Here is a 23,486-nt window from a genome sequence, read left to right as displayed (position 1 = left end):
ATACAGAACATTGAGAATGTTATAGGTGGTCAAAATAGGGCATTTTTAAAGATACCGTATTTTTTGCCCTATAGGACGCACCAGCGTATAAGACGCACCCAATTTATAGGTGCAAAATCTAAAAAAATAAAGATTCTGAACCCACCAGTGGTCTTCAACCTGCAGACCTCCAGATGTTGCAAAACTACAACTCCCAGCATGCCCGGACAGCCGTTGGCTGTCCGGGCATGCTGGGAGTTGTAGTTTTGCAACATCTGGAGGTCCGCAGATTGAAGACCACTGCATAGGAGGTAATACTCACGTGTCCCCGCCGCTCCGGACCCCTCACCGCTGCCCTGGATGTCGCTCCATCGCTGTCGCCGTGTCCCCGTCGCTCCGGAACATCTTTGCTACCGGCCGGGTATCCTCGCTCTCCGTCGCCGTCATCACGTCGTTACGCACGCCGACGCACGTACGTGACGACGTGATGACGAGGAAGGAGAGCGCCGGCCATACAGGGGATCCCTGAACGGAGAAGACACCGAGGAGGCAGGTAAGGTCCCCCCTGGTGTCCTGTAAGCACTAACCCGGCTATTCAGTCGGGCTGTTCGGGACCGCCGCGGTGAAATCGCGGCGGTCCCGAACAGCCTGACTGAACAGCCGGGTCAGTGTCACTTTCCCTTCAGATGCGGCGGTCAGCTTTGATCGCCGCGTCTGAAGTGTTAATACAGGACATCACCGCGATCGGTGATGTCCTGTATTAGCCGCGGGTCCCGGCCGTTGATGGCCGCAGGGACCGCCGCGATAGGGGTGTATTCGCCGTATAAGACACACCGACTTTTCCCCCCCAGTTTTGGGGAAGAAAAAGTGCGTCTTATACGGCGAAAAATACAGTATATAATCTCCATTAGGGCATGATAGGTGACCTCTAGTAGACTCTAAGCTTCATACTAACTTTACTCGGGGAACATCCCTGTACCTCTAGAACAAACACCTCACCTTCTGCCGCACATCCATGGCGCAATTAGAACTACTTGTAACACGCTTCACAGTTTGCTGTCTTTTATATGTTTGTAAATGACCTACATCCCTGTACTGTTCTTCTCCATGGGTCTGATCACTTCCTGGTTTCCTTTCTGAACTGTGACCCTGCAGTTGCCAGGCAACAGAGCACACACTTTCCCTTAATCCTCCTTGCTAACATACACAATAGAGACTAAAGAGCAATATGCAGATGAACTGAGCATGCCTGACCGTTTCAGTGGATGTCCAAAGTTGGTCATAACCAAGGGCAACACGACAAAACTGGGAGGTCACATGGGGGGGATTAGTAAGTATTTTTGTACGTTGTCATACATGCATGTTTATTGGAAATATATTTAACCTATTTAGGAAAATTAGACATAAATACATAAATGTATGCTCTAATACTCTAACACTTTGCAAACCAGGATGTACATTTACATCCTGTACATAAAGGGAGCACAAGAGCTGCGCTGTCTTCATGCATGGTGGGTACTGGGTGCTATCAGCAGCCAGGGGCCCACCAATAATTGCAGATATCAGCTATCACACTGTTGCCCGCCAATAACCATTCATATATTGTGATCAATACTGCCTACAGAGCACAGAACAGTATTAGCAGTCTAATAATTGCTATAAATAGTCCTCTAGGGGGACATTAAAAGTGTAAGATAAAGATAAAAAAATAAAATAAAAAGCCCAGTTCCCCCTTTTCCCATTTTACCCAAAAAAGTGTAAAAATAAATAAACATACATATTTGGTATTGGCGCTTGTATAAATTTCCAAACTATCAAAATATAATGTTAGTCCTCTATGGTGAACGGCGTAAACGTATGAAAAGAAGTCCGAATTGCTGCTTTTTGGTCTCATCACATTACAAATAATTTTTTTTTAATGATTTAAAAGTCACATATATGCAAAATTGTTACAGATTAAAAACTACAGATCGCGGCGCACGAGCACTAATACAACTGCGTATACTGAAGAATACTAAAGTTAAAGGGGGGTCAGAATAGGGAAATTTTATACATTCCTATTTTGTTTAAAAAAGTTTAACTTTTTTTTTTTAAATGTAGTACAATAATTTGAAAAGCGTGTATCCATGGTTGTCATTTTAACCCGTTGGGGACTAAGGGCGAACAGGTACGCCCTTGCTCCCTGGTACTTAAAGACCAAGGGCGCACATGTACACCTGTGGGAATTCAGTTCTCCGCCGCGCACGGGGCGGTGATCATAACAGGATTACTGCTGATATCTATCAGCAGCCATCGTGAAACATTGCCTAGGGGGGTCCTAAGACCCCCCCCCCCTGTCGGCGATCGCTGTGATTCGCCGGTCAATTCTGACTGGAGGGCCAGATGTTGCAGAACTACAACTCCCAGCATTCCTGGCCTGTCTGGGCATGCTGAGAGTTGTAGCTTTGCAACATCTGGAGGGTCACAGTTTGTAGCCCTTCAGATGTTGCAAAACTACAACTCTCAGCATGCCCAGACAGTCCAGGCATGCTGGGAGTTGTAGTTCTGCAACATCTGGCCCCCAGATGTTGCAGAACTACAAGTTCCAGCATGCCTGGACAGTCTGGGCATGCTGGGAATTGTAGTTTTGCAACATCTGAAGTGCCACAGTTTGGAGACAGTATTCTCCAGACTGTGGCCCTCCAGATGCTGCAAAACTACAATTCTCAGCATACCCAGACTATCCAGGCATGCTGGGCACTATAGTTGTGCAACATGTGGCATTTCAGTTGTTGTCGAACTAAAACTCCCAGCATGCCTGGACAGTCTGGGCATGCTGGGATTTGTAGTTTTGAAACATCTGTAGAGCCAAGGTTTGAAGACCACTACACAAATTTACAATTCCCAGCATGCCCAGACTGTCCAGGCATGCTGGAACTTGTAGTTCTGCAACATCTGGAGGGCCAGCTGTTGCATAACTAAAACTCCCAGCATGCCCTTCAGCTGTCAGTACATGCTTGGAGTTGTAGCTTTGCAACAGCTGGAGACACACTGATGGGGAAATACTGAGTTAGGGTCTGTTACCTAACTCAGTGTTTCCCAACCCTTGGGCCCCCAGCTGTTGCAAAACTACAACTCCCAGCACACACTGACAGACAGTGCATGCTGGGAGTTGTAGTTTTCCAACAGCTGGATGTTTGCCCCCCCCCCCCCTCCCATGTGAATGTACAGGGTACATTCGCACTGGCGTGGGGGTTTACAATGAGTTTCCGCAGCATATACACACACCCCTTACACAGTTACCCCCAACCCCCCCCCCCCCTCAATAACATTGAAAAACGTCTCAGCAAAATTCGCTCTCCAAAATCCCATTGTCGCTCCTCTTCTGAGCCCTCTAGTGCACCCACAGAACACTTCACATCCACATATGAGGTATTTCCATACTAGAGGGAAATTGGGTTACATGTTATGGTGGCTTTTTCTCTTTTTACCCTTCTGAGCCCTCTACTGCGCCCGCTGAACAATTAACATAGACATATGAGGTATGTGCTTACTCGAGAGAAATTGGGTTTCAAATACAAGTAAAATTTTTCTCCTTTTACCCCTTGTAAAAATTCAAAAATTGGGTCTACAAGAACATGCGAGTGTAAAAAATGAAGATTGTGAATTTTCTCCTCCATTTTGCTGCTATTCCTATGAAACACCTAAAGGGTTAACAAACTTTCTGAATGTCATTTTGAATATGTTGAGGGGTGCAGTTTTCATAATGGGGTCCATTATGGGGTATTTCTAACATAAAGACCCTTAAATTCACTTAAATTCACCTGAACTGGTTTTGAAATTATCATGAAAAATTAGAAAATTGCTGCTAAACTTTGAAGCCCTCTTCAGAAAGGAAAAACATGTCAACTTTATGAGGCAAACATAAAGTAGACATATTGTCAATGTGAATAAATATATAATTTATTTGGAATTATACATTTTCCTCACAAGCAGAGAGCTTCAAAGTTAGAAAAATGATAAATTTTCATAACATTTTGGAATTTTTCACCAAGAAATGATGCAAGCATCAATGAAAATTTACCACTAACATAAAGTAGAATGTCACAAAAAAACAGTCTCCGAATCAAATTCATAAGTAAAAGCATTCCAGAGTTATTAATGCTTAAAGTGACAGTGGTCAGATGTGCAAAAAATGCTCTGGTCCTTAAGGTCAGAATGGGCTTCATCCCCAAGGGGTTAATAACATTGCCCCTAAAAATAAAGAGAACATGGCAGTTTTAGACTAAGTTGCACTGCGGAAAAATCCAACCCCGTAAAAAAATTTTTTGCTAAATTGTAGCTTTATCAGTTTCCCACTACAAGAAAAAAAAGTTTTGATTCTTAAAAGTCGAGGAGGAAGATGCAAAGTCGAGCTCCACATTTCCTCTACAGGAAACATGTGACCTTCACTCCAGTTCAGCCCCACCCACTCCGCACCAGCATCACAGGTCCTTCAGCCATAATCTTTTCTATATTGCACTGCTGATCTCTGCCCCCATGTGTACTGGTCTAATGATCTCAATGGGTCGTACACCTCCAGCACCTAGCAGATACAACGCAGGTTCTGACTGATGTTTCTGGCGATCTCTGCTCTTCAGTGTGTTACCCCAGTAGAAAGGAGGTTTGTTACAGAAGGCCACCCTTGCAGTAATGCAATTACTAAAGGAGGGGATTTGTTAGTGTGTCACCCCAGAAGTAAGGTGATTATGAGGAAGAGGTTTGTTACAGAGTCACCCCAGTAGTGAGGTTGTTACATGAGGAGGTTTATTATATAGTGTTATCAGTGTGTTACACAATGTGGAAACGTGATGTAGCAAACCCCTTCCTGATGTAATCCCCTTATTACAGAGTTTGCACCCTGAAACAACCCCCCTCTTTATGTAATGGGGTGACACTCTGTAACAAATCTCCTACTCATGTAATTGCCTTACTGTTGAGTGACACACTGTAACAAACCCCTACTAATGTGATCCCCTTAAGGACCGGCCTGGTTTTACAGCTTAGGACCAGAGCGTTTTTTGCACATCTGACCACTGTCACTTTAAACATTAATAACTCTGGAATGCTTTTAGTTATCATTTTGATTCCGAGATTGTTTTTTCGTGACATATTCTACTTTAACATGGTGGTAAATTTTTGTGGTAACTTGCATCGTTTCTTGGTGAAAAATCCCAAAATTTGATGAAAAAATTGAAAATTTAGCATTTTTCTAACTTTGAAGCTCTCTGCTTGTAAGGAAAATGGATATTCAAAATACATTTTTTTTTAATTTCACATATACAATATGTCTACTTTATGTTTGCATCATAAAATTGACGAGTTTTTACTTTTGGAAGACATCAGAGGGCTTCAAAGTTCAGCAGCAATTTTCCAATTTTTCACAAAATTTTCAAACTCACTATTTTTCAGGGACCAGTTCAGGTTTGAAGTGGATTTGAAGGGTCTTCATATTAGAAATACCCCATAAAAGACCCCATTGTAAAAACTGCATCCCCCAAAGTATTCAAAATGACATTCAGCACATACCTCATATGTCTATGTAAAGTGTTCGGCGGGCGAAGTAGAGGGCTCAGAAGCGAAGGCGCGACAAGGGGATTTTGGAGAGTACGTTTTTGGGGGGCATGTTGCATTTAGGAAGCCCCTATGGTGCCAGAACAGCAAAACCCCCCACATGGCATACTATTTTGGACCCCTTGAGGAACGTAACAAGGAATAAAGTGAGCCTTAATACCCCACAGGGGTTTCACGACTTTTGCATATGTAAAAAAAAATATATTTTTTCATTAAAGGAAATCTGTCATCAGAATCACCTGCACTAAACCTGTTACACGGGCTTGTAGTGCAGGTGATCCTGATTAAAACGCTTCTTACCTGGTTAAAAATGGTTCAGCGCTTCTTCAGATATCTTTATCTTTAGTTTTCTGTTATTCCCTGGCTTGGGACTCAGTGGGAGGTGTTATCATCTGGGACTCGGCCACACGTCATTCTAGCTGGGCGGAGCTGCCGCCCGGCTCATGAATATTCATGAACTTATCCTCCTGGTCTAATTCTTCTTTCTCGGTCTAAGTTCATGAATATTCATGAGCCGGGCGGCAGCTCCGCCCAGCTAGAATGACGTGTGGCCGAGTCCCAGATGATAACACCTCCCACTGAGTCCCAAGCCAGGGAATAACAGAAAACTAAAAATAAAGATATCTCAAGAACCGCTGAACCATTTTTAACCAGGTAAGAAGCGTTTTAATCAGGATCACCCGCACTACAAGCCTGTGTAATAGGTTTAGTGCGGGTGATTCTGATGACAGATTTCCTTTAAAATGCGTGTTTCCCCCCAAATTTCCCATTTTTCAAGGGTTAATTGCAGACAATACCCCCCAAAATTTGTTACCCCATTTCTTCTGAGTACGGAGGTACCCCATAAGTTGACCTGAAGTGCACTACGGGCGAACTAAAATGCTCAGAAGAAAAGGGGTCATATTTGGCTTTTTGAGAGCAAATTTTGGTCGGGGGGGCATGTCGCATTTAGGAAGCCCCTATGGTGCCAGAACAGCAAAAAAAAACACATGGCATACCATTTTGGAAACTACACCCCTCACAGAATTTAATAAGGGGTGCAGTGAGTATTTACACCCCACTGGCATTTGACAGATCTTTGGAACAGTGGGCTGAGCAAATGAAAAATTAAATTTTTCATTTTCACGGACCACTGTTCCAAAAATCTGTCAGACACCTTTTGGGTATAAATGCTCACTGTACCCCTTATTACATTACGTGAGGGGTGTAGTTTCCAAAATGGGGTCACATGTTGGGGGGTCCATTGTTCTGGCACTATGGGGGCTTTGTAAACACACGTGGCCTTCAATTCCGGACACATTTTCTCTTCAAAATCCCAATGGCGCTCCCTCTCTTCTGAGCATTGTAGTTCGCCCGCCGAGCACTTTACATCCACATTTGGGGTATTTTCTTACTCAGAAGAAATGGGGTTACAAATTTTTTTTTCTTCCTATTTTCCCTTGTGAAAATGAAAAATTTAGGGTAACACCAGCATTTTAGTGAAAAAATTTTTTTTTTTCATTTTCCCATCCAACTTTAACGAAAATTTGTCAAACACCTGTGGGGTGTTAAGGCTCACTATACCCCTTGTTACATTCCGTGAGGGGTGTAGTTTCCAAAATGGGGTCACATGTCGGTATTTATTTTTTTGCGTTTATGTCAGAACCGCTGTAAAATTAGCCACCCCTGTGCAAATCACCAATTTAGGCTTCAAATGTACATAGTGCGCTCTCACTCCTGAGCCTTGTTGTGCGACCGCAGAGCATTTTGCGCCTACATCTGGGGTATTTCTGAACTCAGGAGAAATTGCGTTACAAATTTTGGGGGTCTTTTTTTCCTTTTACCTCTTGTGAAAATAAAAAGTATGGGGCAACACCAGCATGTTAGTGTAAAAAAAAAAATTTTTTACACTAACAGGCTGGTGTAGACCCCAACTTTTCCATTTCATAAGGGGTAAAAGGAGAAAAAGCCCCCAAAATTTGTAGTGTAATTTCTCCCAAGTACGGAAATATCCCATATGTGGCCCTAAACTGTTTCCTTGAAATACGACAGGGCTCTGAGGTGAGAGAGCGCCATGCGCATTTGAGGACTAAATTAGGGATTGCATAGGGTTGGACATAGGGGTATTCTACGCCAGTGATTCCCAAACAGGGTGCCTCCAGCTGTTGCTAAACTCCCAGCATGCCTGGACAGTCAGTGGCTGTCGAGAAATGCTGGGAGTTGTTGTTTTGCAACAGCTGGAGGCTCCGTTTTGGAAACACTGCCGTACAATATGTTTTCAATTTTTATTGGGGGGACAGTGTAAGGGGGTGTATATGTAGTGTTTTACTCTTTATTATGTGTTAGTGTAGTGTAGTGTTTTTAGGGTACATTCGCACTGGCAGAGGTTTACAGTGAGTTCCCTGCTAGGAGTTTGCGCTGCGGCGAAAAATTTGCCGCAGCTCATACTTGAAGCAGAAAACTTACTGTAAGCCTGCCCGTATGAATGTACCCTGTACGTTCACATGGGGGGGGGGGGGGGGGGGGGGCAAACCTCCAGCTATTTCAAAACTACAACTCCCAGCATGTACTGACAGACCATGCAGGCTGGGAGTTGTACTTTTGCAACAGCTGGAGGCACACTGGTTGGAAAACCTTCAGTTAGGTTCTGTTATCTAACTCAATATTTTACAACCAGTGTGCCTCCAGCTGTTGCAAAACTACAACTCCCAGCATGTACTGATCACCGAAGGGCATGCTGGGAGATGTAGTTATGCAACAGCTGGAGGGATCGCAACTACAACTCCCAGCATGCTGAGACAGCTGTTTGCTGTCTGTGCATGCTGGGATTTGCAGTTTTGCAACATCTGTAGAGCTACTGTATAGAGACCACTGCAAACTGTGGCCCTCCAGATGCTGCAAATCTACAAATCCCAGCATGCCCTGACAGCAAACAGTTGTGTGGGCATGCAGGGAATTGTAGTTTTGCAAGATCTGGAGGGCTATAGTTCAGAGACTACCATATAATGGTCTCAAACTGTAGCCCTCCAGCTGTTGCAAAACTATAACTCCCAGCATGCCCAAACAGCTGTCTGGGCATGCTGGGAGTTGTAGTTTTGCAACATCTGGAGTGCTACAGTATAGAGACCACTATATAGTGGTCTCGGACAGCAGCCCTCCAGATGTTGCTAGGCAACTTACCGGCTTCCGTCGGATCCAGGGAGCCTGCTGCACGACATCGCCGATCTCCGACGCCGATCGTCGCCCGCAGCCTCCGCAGATCGGTAAGTGGATCTTCGGCGCCGGTCCTCTGTCGTTTCCCCGTTCTGCCCCACCTATTGTGGGAGGGCAGGACGGGGAAAACGAAAGTTAACCCCCCCCCCCGCCCCCGATCTGCTATAGGTGGTCGCGTCTAGACCACCAATAGCAGGGATAGGAGGGGTGGCACACCTGCCACCTCACTCCTATCTCTTCAGGGGGATTGTGGGTGTCTTAGACACCCGCGATCCCCCTTATATTCCGGGTCACCATAGACCCGTAATGACCTGGAATGGCGCAAATCGCAAGTGTGAATTCACTTGCGATTTGCGCCGATCACCGACATGGGGAGGTCTGATGACCCCCCTGGGCATTTGCGCGGGGTGACTGCTGATCGATATCAGCAGTCACCCCGGTCCGGTCCCCGCCCGGCGTGCGGCAGGGACCGAAATTCCCACGGACGTATGCGTACGTGCCTGGTCCTTAAGACCCAGGGTGCAGGGACGTACTCATACGTGCTTGGTCCTTAAGGGGTTAAAGGGGTACTCTGGCCCTAAGACATCTTAACCACTATCCAAAGAATAGGGGATAAGCTGTCTGATTGCGGGGGTCCCGCCGCTGGGAGCCCCTGCAATCTCTCATGCAGCACCCACCTGAGTGAGCTTCACGCAGCGATGGAGGCTCAGAGTCTGAAGCCTCACAACCACGGGGCCGGAGTATCGTAATGTCACGCCCCCTCCCATAGACTTGCATGAGGGGGTGGGCGTGACGTCACGATACTCCGGCCCAGTGGTTGTGAGGCTTCAGAATTGGAGCCTCCAGCATTTTTTATTTCAATTGCTATTACTGTTTAGTGTTATTTAGACTTTACAGGTTGATCCCCGGAATTCATCATGCAGGCTGACCGTCTTAACTTATCAGGTCCCAGCAATTGGTCCCAGCAATTGGGCTGCCGGTGGTCCATTGAGTTTCCCAAATGCCCTGAAACTGCTTTGGATGCCGTGATCAGCATCACTGCATATAAATGGTTAGTGACGGACATCAGTGTGATCGCTGATGTCCGCCATTAGCAGTTAGGTCCTGGCTGCTGCAGTGTCACACCATCCATTATGTGAGTGCAGCTCCTGCTGACGCTTCATGTGCATTACGTAAATGTACGTCATGGTTCGCTAAGTACAAGGACACCATGACGTACATTTACCTCCTGTGTCCTCTTGGGTTTAGGGAAAATTTACATCACTTTTTATTTTAAACTAAAATGTTATATGTCTGTATGATCTTACATTACTGCCTGAGCATATATAATGTTCTCTTACTGAAAAGCCCTGGGCTGGAAGTATGAGAGGGCCATCTTTGGAAAGTGCAGTTTAAGAACTATTGGGTGAATGACAAAGACTGCATTGATCGCATTTCATGAAGAGCTGACTGGCAGAGCGCCATCCTCACATACACGTAGATTGATCTTCTACGTGTCCTCCACACCACAACATTACTGCTATTAAAGATGCTAATTATTGTTCCTGTTTTATCTTGAATCGTGTTGCTGAATTTAGAGTCTGTGTTTATAGGAGCAAAACGTATACGTGACATATATTCTTAACCTACCCCCTTTTTTTTTTTTTTTTGGTCCTAAGAGGATGAAGTTTCTATAATTGTTTCCCAGAGGTCAAAAGCAGTTGGTGATGATGATGATGATAAAAAACAAGAGAACTCACCTGCCGCTCAATCAAGCAGGTAAACTGATTTTACTGCCATTAGAGCCACAGATCGTGAAAACTGTCAGAAGAGGTGTCAAATAAAAAGATAACTTCTAAACTTTATAAGGTTATGCTGGACAAAAAGGGTAAAGTGTTAGTGCACTTTAGTAGGAAGCATTGGGAGAAAGACCTAGGGAAAATTATGAGTGGTTTGGAGGGATATTCGGTTGTTAAAAATGAGCAGTTCTCAATGAATTACAGGGGTCCCTCAACATACGATGGTAATCCGTTCCAAATGGAACATCGTTTGTTGAAAACATCGTATGTTGAGGGATCTGTGCAATGTAAAGTATAGGACAATAGTCTACAACCTGCGGACCTCCAGATGTTGCAAAACTACATCACCCAGCATGCCCGGACAGCCGTTGGCTGTCCGGGCATGCTGGGAGTTGTAGTTTTGCAACATCTGGAGGTCAGCAGGTTGAAGACCACTGGTATTGGAGGTTGTACTCACCTGTCCCCGCCGCTCTGGACCGTCACCGCTGCCCTGGATGTCGCCCTCCATCGCTGTCGCCGTGTCCCCGAAGCTCCGGCAAGGCCTCTGCTTCCCCGGCATCCTCGCTCTCCGTCGTTGCCATCACGTTGTTACGCACGCCGCTCCTATTGGATGACTGGATGGCGTGCGCAGCGACGTGATGACGACGATGGAGAGCGCCAACGATGCAGGGATCCCGAGGACAGGTAAGTGATCATCAGCGGACCACACGGGGCACAGTAAACGGCTATCCGGTGGCAGCTGAAGCAGTTTGCGCTGCTGGATAGCCGTTTATGCGATGGCCCCGACATACAAAAGCATCGTATGTTGATGCTGCCTTCAACATGCGATGGCCTCTGAGAGGCCATCGTATGTTGAAATGATCTGGGGCCATCGTAGGTCGGGGGGGGGGGGGGGGTCGTCACCTATGAAAGACGAGACCCCAGCTTAACCCCTTCCTGACCCATGACATACATGTACGTCATAAGTCTGGTGAGCGGACATGACGTAATCCCGTGGGTCAGGTCTGTGTCATAACCAGGAGATGTCCACCGCCGACATCGGCCGGTAAGGCTTCTTTCACACTACAAAATTACTCAGTTTTAAAGATCCGTTGGAAGTTCCGTCTGAAAATCGGCTGTCAAACGGCAGTTACAAAATCCTATACGGCCGTTAGAAAATCCCATTATAGTCTATGGGATTTTTCTAATAGCCGTTTTAATAATGGCCGTTATTTTGTGACTGGCGATAATTAGTGCATGCACTATTTCTCCCGTTCATTTGTCCATCACAAGCCTCCAGAGTACGGATATTCATGGTGCGGCATAGTATGCTTTTAATATTTTTTTTACTGCTGAGGAGGGTGGTTGGGTTGTTGCGGGATAGTTGGAGTGCAGCTATTTGGTGGCAGGCCAGTCAGGGTGTCACCCGATGCTGTACTCCCCCGCTCCCTGTCACACTCTAGCAACGCTACTGGTGATAAAGGGTAGATAAAGAACTTTGCTATTAACATAAGGGAAAACTTTTCTGCTTTAAATAATGCTTTTGTAAGCGGGTTTCCCGTGATTTGCTTACGTGCGATTTATTTATCAAGGTTGTGCGACTATTTGATAAATAGGTCGCATGTAAGAAAAAGTAAGTTAAAAAAAAAATTGGCACATAAACATATTGAAGGAGATTTATCATTCTTTTCAAAACGTATGGCTTTTATTAATTCATTTATTTTCTAAAATTGGAAAATTAGGGTGATTTTATTTTTTATTAGGGGAGGGTTTATGTAATTTTAGAAATATTTTTAACATTTTTTGTTACACTTTTTAAGCCCCCATAGGGGACTTTTATATGCTTCACTGTATAATGCTGTGCCTTTTGCATAACATTACACAGTGAGATTGGTGATCCACTGATACAGCCTGGCTGAATCAGTGACTTGGCGATTGACTGCAGGAGGCTCATCAGACCCCTGCAACGATGAGCCCCCTGAGCTAGCCTACATGTAGGATTGGCGTTGATCATGGCGACTGAAGGGAAATTATGGTTAGCAGTAGGATCGCCGCTGCCCATCATTAGTGATGAGTGTCCGGTTACTAATAGTAGCCGACACTCATCACTGTGAATTGAAAGCAGAACCTGCACTCGCTTCAAAGTTACAGGTTCGCCCTGGTGTGTTAAGGCCCAGGCAGCAAGGAGGTACCTGTATACCTGATGCCCCCAAAATCTGACATTACAATGCTACACACTAAATATTCAAACGAGGAGTGGGGACCCTGCTCGCGAATGTTTACAGACTATAATAGATGGGGTTGGGACAAAAGGTAGAAAATGCTACAATGGTCCAGCCATGTTTTATAAATAGGGTAGGTTACATTAAAGGGGTATTCCAGGCAAAATCTTTTTTTTATATATATCAACTGGCTCCGGAAAGTTAAACAGATTTGTAAATTACTTCTATTAAAAAATCTTAATCCTTCCAATAGTTATTAGCTTCTGAAGTTTTCTGTCTAACTGCTCAATGATGATGTCATGTCCCGGGAGCTCTGCATGATGGGAGAATATCCCCATAGGAACTGCACAGCTCCCGGGACATGAGTCATCAGAGAGCAGTTAGACAGACAGAAAACAACAACTCAACTTCAGAAGCTAATAACTATTGGAAGGATTAAGATTTTTTAATAGAAGTAATTTACAAATCTGTTTAACTTTCCGGAGCCAGTTGATATATATAAAAAAAAAAAGTTTTGGCCTGGAATACCCCTTTAAGGTTGCTGAACCAATCACCAACCAATCTCTGAATGTCTAAATTGCATAGAGTAGTAAGAGCTTGCTTCAGGGAGGTGAGGATAACTGCAGCGCTGGACAGACTAGAAAGAGGATGAAGGTCAACGTTTTAAATTCCCAAGGTGCAATGCATTTTGCAGCACAGCAGGCTGCTTCATCAGTGCTACAAAACGCGTTGCATCTTGGGAAATTAAACTGTCGAACTTCATCCTCTGTTCTGTTCAGCGCCGCAATTATCCTCACCTCCCTGAACTTACTACACTTTGTTTCAGTCGAGTGGAAAGGCTGCAGAAAGACCAAATATCTGTTCTTTGCCATGGGTATGGGGTACACAACCATTTGGGGTAAGTGTATTCTATATCTGCACTTTATAGTAACATTTGCACAGACTATACTACTCTATGCAGCGCTCTCGCTTTGCTTTTTAAAGTTTATACAAGTTAGGGTGAACACTGCCAAATGATAGAAAATGATAAATCTGAAAACTAATGCAATGTAAAAATGTGGTTTCTCCTTTATAGTGTGGGCAACATAAATCTAAGTTTACCCGATCTGCAGGACACAGAAGAAATTAAAGTGTTTAGAAAATCCAGGAAAAAGAGAAAAATGAGGGTTTCTGAATTTGAAAGAGAAGTGGATGAAAGACTGCCTAAGAATAAAGGTATGAACCCCTTTATTTCATCACTATATATTGCCTGTAAATCATATTCCCAATGTGATAGTCAGGTACTGAAAGGGTGTATTTCCCTACCTGATCTGAGGGAAACCTTCACCTGGGGCCTAATTAAAGGGGTACTCCACTGCTCAGTGTTTGGAACAAACTGTTCTGAACGCTGGAGCTGGCGCTGGGACCTTGTAATGTAATAGCCCTGTCCCCTCATGACGTCATGCCCTGCCCCCTCAATGCAAGTCTATGGGAGTAGGCGTGACTGCGGCCATGAGGGGGCAGGGCATACAACATACTAGCTCCCGGTGCCGGCTCCAGAGTTTGGAACAGTTTGTACCAAATGCTGAGCAGCAGAGTACCCCTTTAATGAAGCCCAGCAGAGATGGTAAGTATGTTATAAGGAGTTCAGACAGTGTGGTCTGGGCTCTCCCCTACATCTCAGATTGATGCAATGGGGGGAGGGGGGGAGATACCGTGTCCCGTTGCCAGACGGGCCCAGCAAGTGGTTGTGGTGGACACACAAAGTTTCACCAGTGTGGACGGTGTTGTGCAAACGAGAGGAGTGTTTGTTCCCCAGGAGAGGGACTGTCTGATGAGTTGGCTGTATAACACAAGACAAGCTAAGTGTGAACAGTGTGTTAAGAGGTTGCAGAGTACATGTGTTTTACACTGGCTGGGCCAAGCCCTCTGGTGGCATAGTTAGGGCAAGCTATAAAAGTGTAGTTAGTGGCCCAAACACCCAGGGATTTATTGGGCTTTATTTTTGTTTGGCTATATCCGCAAACTAATAAACCTGGCAAGGAGCCAGTTCTTCACAAGGCAGCTGCTGTGGTGTGGTTACTCCTGCATGAAAAACGTGTCCTGGACGAAGTTGGGACGATCCCTGAGATAAATCCCTAATATATAATCTCACACTAGGTAATTGCTTGAACTACTCATGATTTTCAAATTCCTTGAACATGCACTCACTGGCCACTTTATGAAGTACCTTCAATTGCTTGTTAACACAAATAGCTAATCAGCCAATCACATTGCAGCAACTCAATGCATTTAGGCATAAAGACATGGTCAAGACAACTTGCTAAAGTTCAAACAGAGCATCAGACTGGGAAAGAAAAGGGATTTAACTTTGAATATGGCATGGTTGTTGCTGCCAAACAAGCTGGTCTGACAATAAAAAAAAAAATACTGATCTATTTGGATTTTAACACACAACCATCTCTAAAGAATGGTCTGAAGAAAAAAAAAAATCCAGTGAGTTGGTTGATGAATGGGTAGACTGGTTTGAGAAAGCAGAAAGGCAACAGTAACTCAAATAACCACCTGTTATAACCAGACCATGCCGATTACCATCTCTGAAGGTACAACATTTCGAACTTTGAAGCAGATGGGCTACAACAGCAGAGGACAATCCCAGGTGCCACTCCTGTCAGCTAAGGACAGGAAACAGGCTATAATTTGCACAGGCTCACCAAAATTGGACAATGGAAGACTGGAAGAATGTTGCCTTGGTCTGCTGCTTTTCGAATTTTACTGCGACATTCAGATGGTATGATCGGAATTTGGAGTAAACATGAAAGCATGGCTCCATCCTGCCTTGTATCAGTGGTTCGGGACAGTGGTTGTGGTGTAATGGTGTTTGGGACCTTTCCTTCTGATGGCTACTTCCAGCAGGATAATGCATCATGTCACAAAGCTCACATTATCTCAAACTGGTTTCTTGGAAATAAAAATAAATTCACTGTATTCAAGTGGCCTCCACAGTCACCAAATATCAATCCAATTGAGAATTTTTTGGGATGTGGTAGAACAGAGAGCATACATCTCCCGGCCCAGCTGCAGGAGTCCCAGGTGGCTGCAGAGTGATCCCAGCCGGGGCTCCTTTTAACACCTTAACGACTAAAGACGTAAATGTACGTCCTGATGCGGCGGTACTTCGTGCACCAGGACCTACATTTACATCCTGTACATGACCGCGAGCATCGGAACGAAGCACGGGTCATGCGCGGCAGGTTTTTATGTCCCCATAAGGGGACTATTGCTAAAAGGAATTTAAAAAAAGTAAAAAAAAAAATTGAAAAATCCCCTCCCCAATAAAAATGTAAAATGTCCCATTTTACCCCCAAAAAGTGTAAAAAAAAAAAATAAATAAACATATTTGGTATCACCGCGTGCGTAAATGTCCGAACTATTAAAATATAATGTTAGTGATCGCGTACGGTGAACGTAAGAACAAAAAATCCAAAATTGCTGCTTTTTTGTCACATTTTATAAAAAAAAAAATAAAAATAAAAAAGTTTTATATACACAATTGTGGTATCAATAAAAAGTACAGATCACAGCGCAAAAAATGAGCCTTCATACCGTTGCTTATACGTAAATAATAGGTCGTCAAAATAGAGGGATTTTAACCCCTTAACGACCACGGACGTATATTTACGTCCATGGCTGGCTCCAAATCTGTGAAGCGCGCTCAGAAACCAGGACGCGCCAATCGGGCTGATGTCCGGTATTAACTCTTTAGACGCTGCAATCAAAGTTGATCGTGGGAAAACGGGAGACATCCATACCGGCTAGCTCAGCGGAGCTGTTCGGGACCGAACAGCTGAGAGGACAGCGGGAGGTGTCTGACCTTTTTCCCGACTGTCCGATCTGCATTTGATTGCTCCAAGCCAGGCTTGAGCAATCAAGCGCAGAAAACACTGATCAATGCATGCCTATGGCAATGCATTGAACAGTGCCTGCAATCAGTGTATGCAGTGTTACAGCCCCTAGAGGGGGCAATAACACTGCATGAAAAAAGTAAAAGAAAAAAGTTAATAAATGTGATTTAATCCCTTCCCTAATAAAAATGAGAATCAACCCCCTTTTTCCCATTTAAAAATTAATAAAAATAAAAACAAACATATGTGGTATTGCCTCGTGCGTAAATATCCAAACCATAAAAATATATTGTTAATTAAACCGCACTGTCGATGGCGTACATGTAAAAGAAAGTTCCAAAGTCAAAAATAGCTTATTTTTTGTCACTTTTTATACCATAATAAAAATGAATAAAAAGCGATTAAAAAGTCTGATCAAATCAAAAATGGTATCGATAAAAACTTCAGATTACGGCACAAAAAACTGAGCCCTCATACCGCCCCGTTCGTGGAAAAATAAAGTTATAGGAGTCAGAAGATGACAAAATCAAACCTATATAAGTAGGGTATCATTTTAATTGTATGGACCTACAGAATAAAGGTGTCCTTTTTTACCGAAAATGCACTGTGTAGAAACGGAAGCCCCCAAAAAAGTTACAACATGGTGTTTTTTCTTCAGTTTTGTCGCACAATGATTTTTTTTGGGGGGGTTTTGCCATAGATTTTTGGGTAAAATGACTGATGTCATTACAAAGTAGAATTGGTGGCGCAAAAAATAAGCCATCATATGGATTTTTAGGTGCAAAATTGGAAGGGTTATGATTTTTAAAATGTAAGGAGGAAAAAAACGAAAGTGTAAAAACTGAAACAAAGCTTGGTCCTTAAAGGGGTACTCCGCCCCTAGACATCTTATCCCCTATGATAGGGGATAAGATGTCAGATTGCCGGGGTCCCGCTGCTGGGGACCCCGGGGATCGCTGCTGCAGCACCCCGCTATCATTACTGCGCAGAGCGAGATCGCTCTGCACGTAATGACGGGCAATACAGGGGCCGGAGCATCATTACGTCACTGCTCCGCCCCTCGTGACGTCACGGCCTTCCCCCGTCAATACAAGTCTATGGGAGGGGCGTTGCGGTCGTCACGCCCCCTGCCATAGACTTGCATTAACGGGACGGGACGTGATGTCATGAGGGGCGGAGCCATGACGTCAAGCTGCTCCGGCCCCTGTAAGGCCCGTCATTCCGCACAGAGCGAACTCGCTCTGCGCAGTAATGATAGCGGGGTGCCGCAGTGGCGATCCCCGTGGTCCCCAGCAGCGGGACCGTGGCGATCTAACATCTTATCCCCTATCCTTTGGATAGGGGATAAGATGTCTAGGGGCGGAGTACCCCTTTAAGGGGTTAAAAGTACTAATTTTGTTTAAAAAGTTTGCTTTTTTTTTTTTTTTTTTGGGCGCAGCAATAATAGAAAAGTATGTTATCATGGGCATCATTTTAATAAATAGTCTTGACCCACAGAATAAAGAACACATGTCATTTTTACCGTAAATTGTACGGCGTGAAAACGAAACCTTCCAAAATTAGCAAAATTGCGATTTTCCTTTTAATTTCCCCACCACAAATAGTATTTTTTGGGTTGCGCCATACATTTTATGGGAAAATTAATTATGTCATTACAAAGGAAAACTGGTCGTGTAAAAAAAAAAAAAATGTCTGTGGATAAAAATATCAAAGAGTTATGATTTTTAGAAGGCGAGGTCAAAATGGGCTTGGTCCTTAAGGGGTTAACATACCACAGCGCTGCAGAGTTTTTCTATCTCCTACTGTAATAACAAATTTCCCAGGTAGTAGACAGATGGGAGATGTGCAGCGTGGGCAGGTGGGACCAGAGACAAGCCGGGGGGGGAAGTAAAGCAGTGTCCCCATCTTTGTAAGTTAGGGTAGCGGGATCAGAATAAGGCTGGGTTCACACTACGTTTTCTCCCATCCTGGAGCGCATACGGCAGGGGGGGGGAGCTAAAAGCTCGCGCTCCCGTATGTCACCGTATGCGCTCCCGTATATCATTCATTTCAATGAGCCGACCGGAGTGAAACGTTCGGTCCGGTCGGCTCATTTTTGCGCCGTATGCGCTTTTACAACCGGACCTAAAACTGTGGTCAACCACGGTTTGAGGTCCGGTTGTAAAAGCGCATACGGCGCAAAAATGAGCTGACCAAACGTTTCACTCCGGCCGGCTCATTGAAATGAATGACATACAAGAGCGCATACGAAGGCATACGGGAGCGCGAGGTTTTAGCTCCCCCCCCCCCTGCCGTATGCGCTCCCGTATGGGAGAAAACGTAGTGTGAACCCAGCCTAAGAGTGATGCCAGCCCGGGCTCCTTTGTACAGTTGTGATATCATATTTCCCGCTTGAGTCGTGATAACTGCTGCCAGCGGGAAATATGAAATCTGCTCCCCAAAGCAAGTTTTGTTTTACATTGTTTTGGAGGGGTTGCGATTTTTGGTGCGACTTTCGCACTTGATGAATCCCTGAGTTAAAAGTAAAAAATGAAATTCACTTTGGTAAGCTCTTCTGTAGCTTTTCGCTTACAGCCAAATGTCACACAAAAATTGCTTAGGCGCTTATTCGACTTTTTGTGCAACTTTTGCAAGCAAGAAAAGAGCTCTAAATCCCTTGATAAATGTCCCCCATGGTGTTTTCTTGCTTTAAATGGAATGTTTTTTTTTCTTAGACAACTATAACATTTCACATAAAAGTTTTGATCCATCTTTATCAGCTACCTCCTCCAAAATGTCAAGGTAAGAGGTGTTTTGTATTATTTCGTTAAACCTGTGTACGTATAGTGAATGCTGTATGATGTTTACTAGTTTTATATTCTTGCCCCCTGCACATTACATTAGTTTTACCAGAACCAGAAAAGGAAATGTAGCTAAAATAACTGTAATACAACAGGGCATTACAAGCTTTTTGCAGTTAGAATTCATTAGTTACCGTATTTTTCGCCCTATAGGACGCATCGGCATATAAGACGCACCCAATTTTAAAGGTAAAAAACCTAGAAAAAAAAAAGATTCCGAACCCAACAGTGATCTTCAACTTGCGGACCTCCAGATGTTGCAAAACTACCACTCCCAGCATGCCCGGACAGCCGTTCGCTGTCCGGGCATGCTGGGAGTGGTAGTTTTGCAACATCTGGAGGTCCGCAGGTTGAAGACCACCGGATAGGAGGTAATACTCGCATGTCCCCGCCGCTCCGGACCAGTCACCGCTGCCCTGGATGTCGCCCCATCGCTGTCGCCGTGTCCCCGACGCTCCGGACTTCTTCTTCCCCGGGATCCACGCTCTCCGTCGTCGTCATCACGTCGCTACGCACGCCGCTCCTATTGGATGACGGGACGGCGTGCGTGATGACGTCGAAGGAGAGCGCCGCCATGCAGGGGATCCCAGCACGGAGCAGACACCGAGGAGGCAGGTAAGGTCCCTCCCGGTGTCCTGTAAGCTGTTGGGGACGCCGCAATTTCACCGCGGCGGTCCCGAACAGCCCGACTGAGCCGGGTTAGTGTCACTTTCGCTTCAGACACGGCGGTCAGCTTTGATCGCCGCGTCTGAAGGGTTAATACAGGGCATCACCGTGATCGGTGATGTCCTGTATTAGCCGCGGGTCCCGGCCGTTGATGGCCGCAGGGACCGCGGCGATAGGTGTGTATTCGCCGTATAAGACGCACCAACTTTTCCCCCCCAGTTTTGGGGAAGAAAAAGTGCGTCTTATACGGCGAAAAATACGGTACCAAAGTTCTGTGATCTCAGAAGCCTCTGATCTTATTCCAGTAGGCAATTTCTATGTAGTATCATGGGCAGGAAGGAGTGTGAGATGTGTGGCTTGTAGACAGACTGCCCTTTTACATGGACAGATTATTGTGACACAGTGATTATTGTCATTATAGTAACACAGTAAAAAAAAAAACCTACTGTAAAACCCCTTTAACTAACCTTCTGCCACTCCCTGGTAACCTCCAATATGAGCCTGTAGGGGACTAATACACCTCTGTCCACCATCTACACTTATTGGACACTCGCAATCGGGCTGCTGGTGGTCCGATGAGTGTCCCCAAAGCTCTGCACTGATCACTGCATCTAAAAGGTTAGTGGCAGAAATCGGCAGAGCCATATGAGGGCTTGCTCACAAGCATGAGGCTCAAAAGCCATTTTAGGCAGGGTGAATTGTGGGTGGGTGGGTGGATGGGTGGATGCTCGATTGAGATTATTAGTCCCAATTCAGTGCAGCACAGGTCCTCTCTTTTCCCTGCTGTACTATATATTTTGAAAATGCTGATGATGTAATGATGATAAAAAAAGTTAAGCCTTTCATATTTATTCATTTCAGGTTAATTGACGATAAACTGGAAGTTTCAGCTGCACCAGAATCAACCTTTAAGAGAGGCTTACTGCGCAGGCCTAACAAAATATGCTTAGTGTCACTAGGGGACTTCGAGCAAGGAGTGGAAGACAAATACCAGCTGTTAAAAGGTAATTTATAAGCTGTTGTTATCATCTCATAGGAAGTGATTCTGAGGGTTTACCTTTAATTTGTGCTGTGGATTCAGCAGTGGTCCATTCTGTGGATAAAGAAAATTACACTTGGAATGTTTATATTGCACATAGGTTAGGTGTTATACAATGCAATAATATAGTAAAATCTTAGTGGACCCCTCCCAATAGCGGACAGTATTTAATTCACCGGCAGAGTCCCATAAGATTTAATGTATTTGCACTCTCCAATTAGGGGGAATTCCCAATAGCGGATGAGGACACTCCCAATAGGGGACGACAAAACACTCCCAATAGAGGACAACCAGGCCTATGTGCCAGCCCTACCTTGTGCATAGGGCCGCCGTCAGGGGGTACAGCCAATACCCCAGTAAGGGGCCCAGGCCCTCACTGCACCCCTCTGCAGAAGCCACAGCACAGAAGCAGACGTACGTCTGCCGGCCACATCATTCCCCCCCCCCCCCCCCCCGCCACTTTATTCCCCTTTGCCAAATCATCCCCTTTTTTTTTTTTACCCCTGGTGCCACATAATTTTCCCTTCATCCCCCCCCCCCCGTGCTATTTAGGTCCCCCTTTATTGCCCTCTTTGCAAATTCATCACCCCCTCTTTACAATCCCCTGTGCCATTTCATTCCCCCTTTATCCCCTGTGCCACATCATAAAGAGAGGGGGGTGTTTACACAGAGGGTAATAAAGGGGGAATGAAATGGCATGGGTAGGGAGGATCAAGGGGAAATGATGTAGCTCAGGAAGTAAGGAGGGTAATTTGGCACAGTGCACGGGGAACTAAGATGGCACAGGGTACAAAAGGGGGATGAAATTATATTGGGGGTGATAAGGGGGGATTAAACGACTCTGGGAGATTCTACTGTAATATTGCTTTTTATTGTGTTTTATAGGTAATTATACTCTGGAGTGAGTACAGTACAGTATTCCGTTACATCTCTCAATAGCGAAAACTTTTTTATTCCCCGTGAGTGTCCGCTATTGGGAGATCCTACTGTATAAAGGCACATTGCCTCGTTGACTGCCAGGTGATGGCATTCATGTGATATATTGTGTCCATTGTGAATAGCCCTTTACATGAAATTTTAAAATGAGGGCTAAAATGATCACAATCACTCCCTTGCATACTTGACGCAGTATAACATCCATACATGAGTGATGGGAATAAGCCACTGCCAGGCACCACTGAACAAAAGGATCAAGCATATTGAGAACCAACCATACAATCCTTTTTTCCTCTTTCTGCATCTACCATTAGGGGAGAGTCAGTAGACCCCTATACAGTATGAAACTGCATAAATGCTGTTTTTTATTTGTCAACTAGCTTCCCAAGAATTAGTATAACATGTGATTAACTGGTACAAAAAAAATACTACAACTTACACCTAAAAAGCAAGCACTTCACTGCACCATTAATGGAAAAGTAAAAAAACAAACAAAAAAAAACATACCTGTCAGATCCCACAAAAAAAGGAAAGATTAATACATTACTTAGTACCTAATCCTGACCATGTACATCTCATTTTTATGCCTCTATCACCTTTATTTATTATAACAAGTCGTCTTTTCATTAGCTCACAGTGTTAGAAATCCTCTCAGGGAAAGGGGTGTGACCCTCCTTGTGGTGGTGGGAGGCTATTGGTGTGTGGTATGAGGGGCGTGCCCCTCCCTTGTGGTGGTGGAAGGTGATTGGTGCGTCTGCTCATACAGCCTTGTCCATGAATCATCTCTTGTCCATGACTCACGGACAAGCAAATGGTTCTGCAGGACAGGTTTGGGTCCCAGTAGGTGTGGGGACCCCTAGTGGTGGGGTTTTTAGGAGCCATTTTCTTTATTAAATGTAAAAAAAAAAAAAAAATTTACAACCAAATAACAACTGGTCTTTAATTTTCCTTAGTGCCAACAAAGTTTTTGAATCTGACAGTACCCATTTAACCAGTCCAGGACCAAGGGCGTACAGGTACTCCCTCCAACCTGGTACTTAAGCACCAAGGGCGTAAATCCCATTTACGGGGTTTAAACCACTCTCGCCAGTGGAGAACAGGTTAAACTCAGTGAGTCCCAGTTGCTATGGGCAGCTTTGACCCACAGCTAATGCCAGGCATGCCGATCGGGCTGATTCCCTGCATTAACCCTTTAGACGCCGCAATCTAAAATGAAGGTGAAACTATCCCAGCAGCTTAGAGGAGCTGATTGGGGCTATCGCGACAAAATCACGATGTCCCGATCAGCTTAATGGACGACAAGAGGGTCTTCACCTGCCTCTTCATCGTCCATTCGGCGATCTGCTGCTCCAAGCCTGCTCAGCAGGCTAGAGCAGCAG

At 44.8% G+C, this 23,486-nt stretch overlaps 2 protein-coding genes across 8 annotated transcripts in view; one reads left to right on the top strand and one right to left on the bottom strand.

Annotated features, from left to right (window-relative positions):
- NUTF2 (nuclear transport factor 2) overlaps positions 1–1,001 on the bottom strand; it is a 92,329-nt gene extending 91,328 nt beyond the window's left edge. The window contains exon 1 of the mRNA XM_056526300.1: positions 979–1,001. The gene's annotated coding sequence lies outside the window, so the exon portion shown is untranslated. The remainder of the gene's footprint in view (positions 1–978) is intronic.
- Positions 1–23,486, top strand: part of CENPT (centromere protein T) — a 55,783-nt gene that overhangs the window by 14,520 nt on the left and 17,777 nt on the right. For 6 of the 7 annotated variants that reach the window (XM_056526292.1, XM_056526296.1, XM_056526293.1 and 3 more), the window contains 4 exons: positions 10,422–10,521; positions 13,818–13,957; positions 19,341–19,407; positions 20,994–21,136. In XM_056526292.1, coding sequence (XP_056382267.1) covers positions 10,422–10,521; positions 13,818–13,957; positions 19,341–19,407; positions 20,994–21,136 — 450 coding nt within the window. Of the gene's footprint in view, positions 1–1,143; positions 1,310–10,421; positions 10,522–13,817; positions 13,958–19,340; positions 19,408–20,993; positions 21,137–23,486 lie in introns of those variants that run through there. The other variant, XM_056526297.1, reaches the window with a different exon arrangement.

The sequence above is a fragment of the Hyla sarda genome, chromosome 6, assembly GCF_029499605.1.
Source record: "Hyla sarda isolate aHylSar1 chromosome 6, aHylSar1.hap1, whole genome shotgun sequence".
NCBI classification, from domain to species: Eukaryota; Metazoa; Chordata; class Amphibia; order Anura; family Hylidae; genus Hyla; species Hyla sarda.
This window is presented reverse-complemented; position numbering and strand designations above follow the sequence as displayed.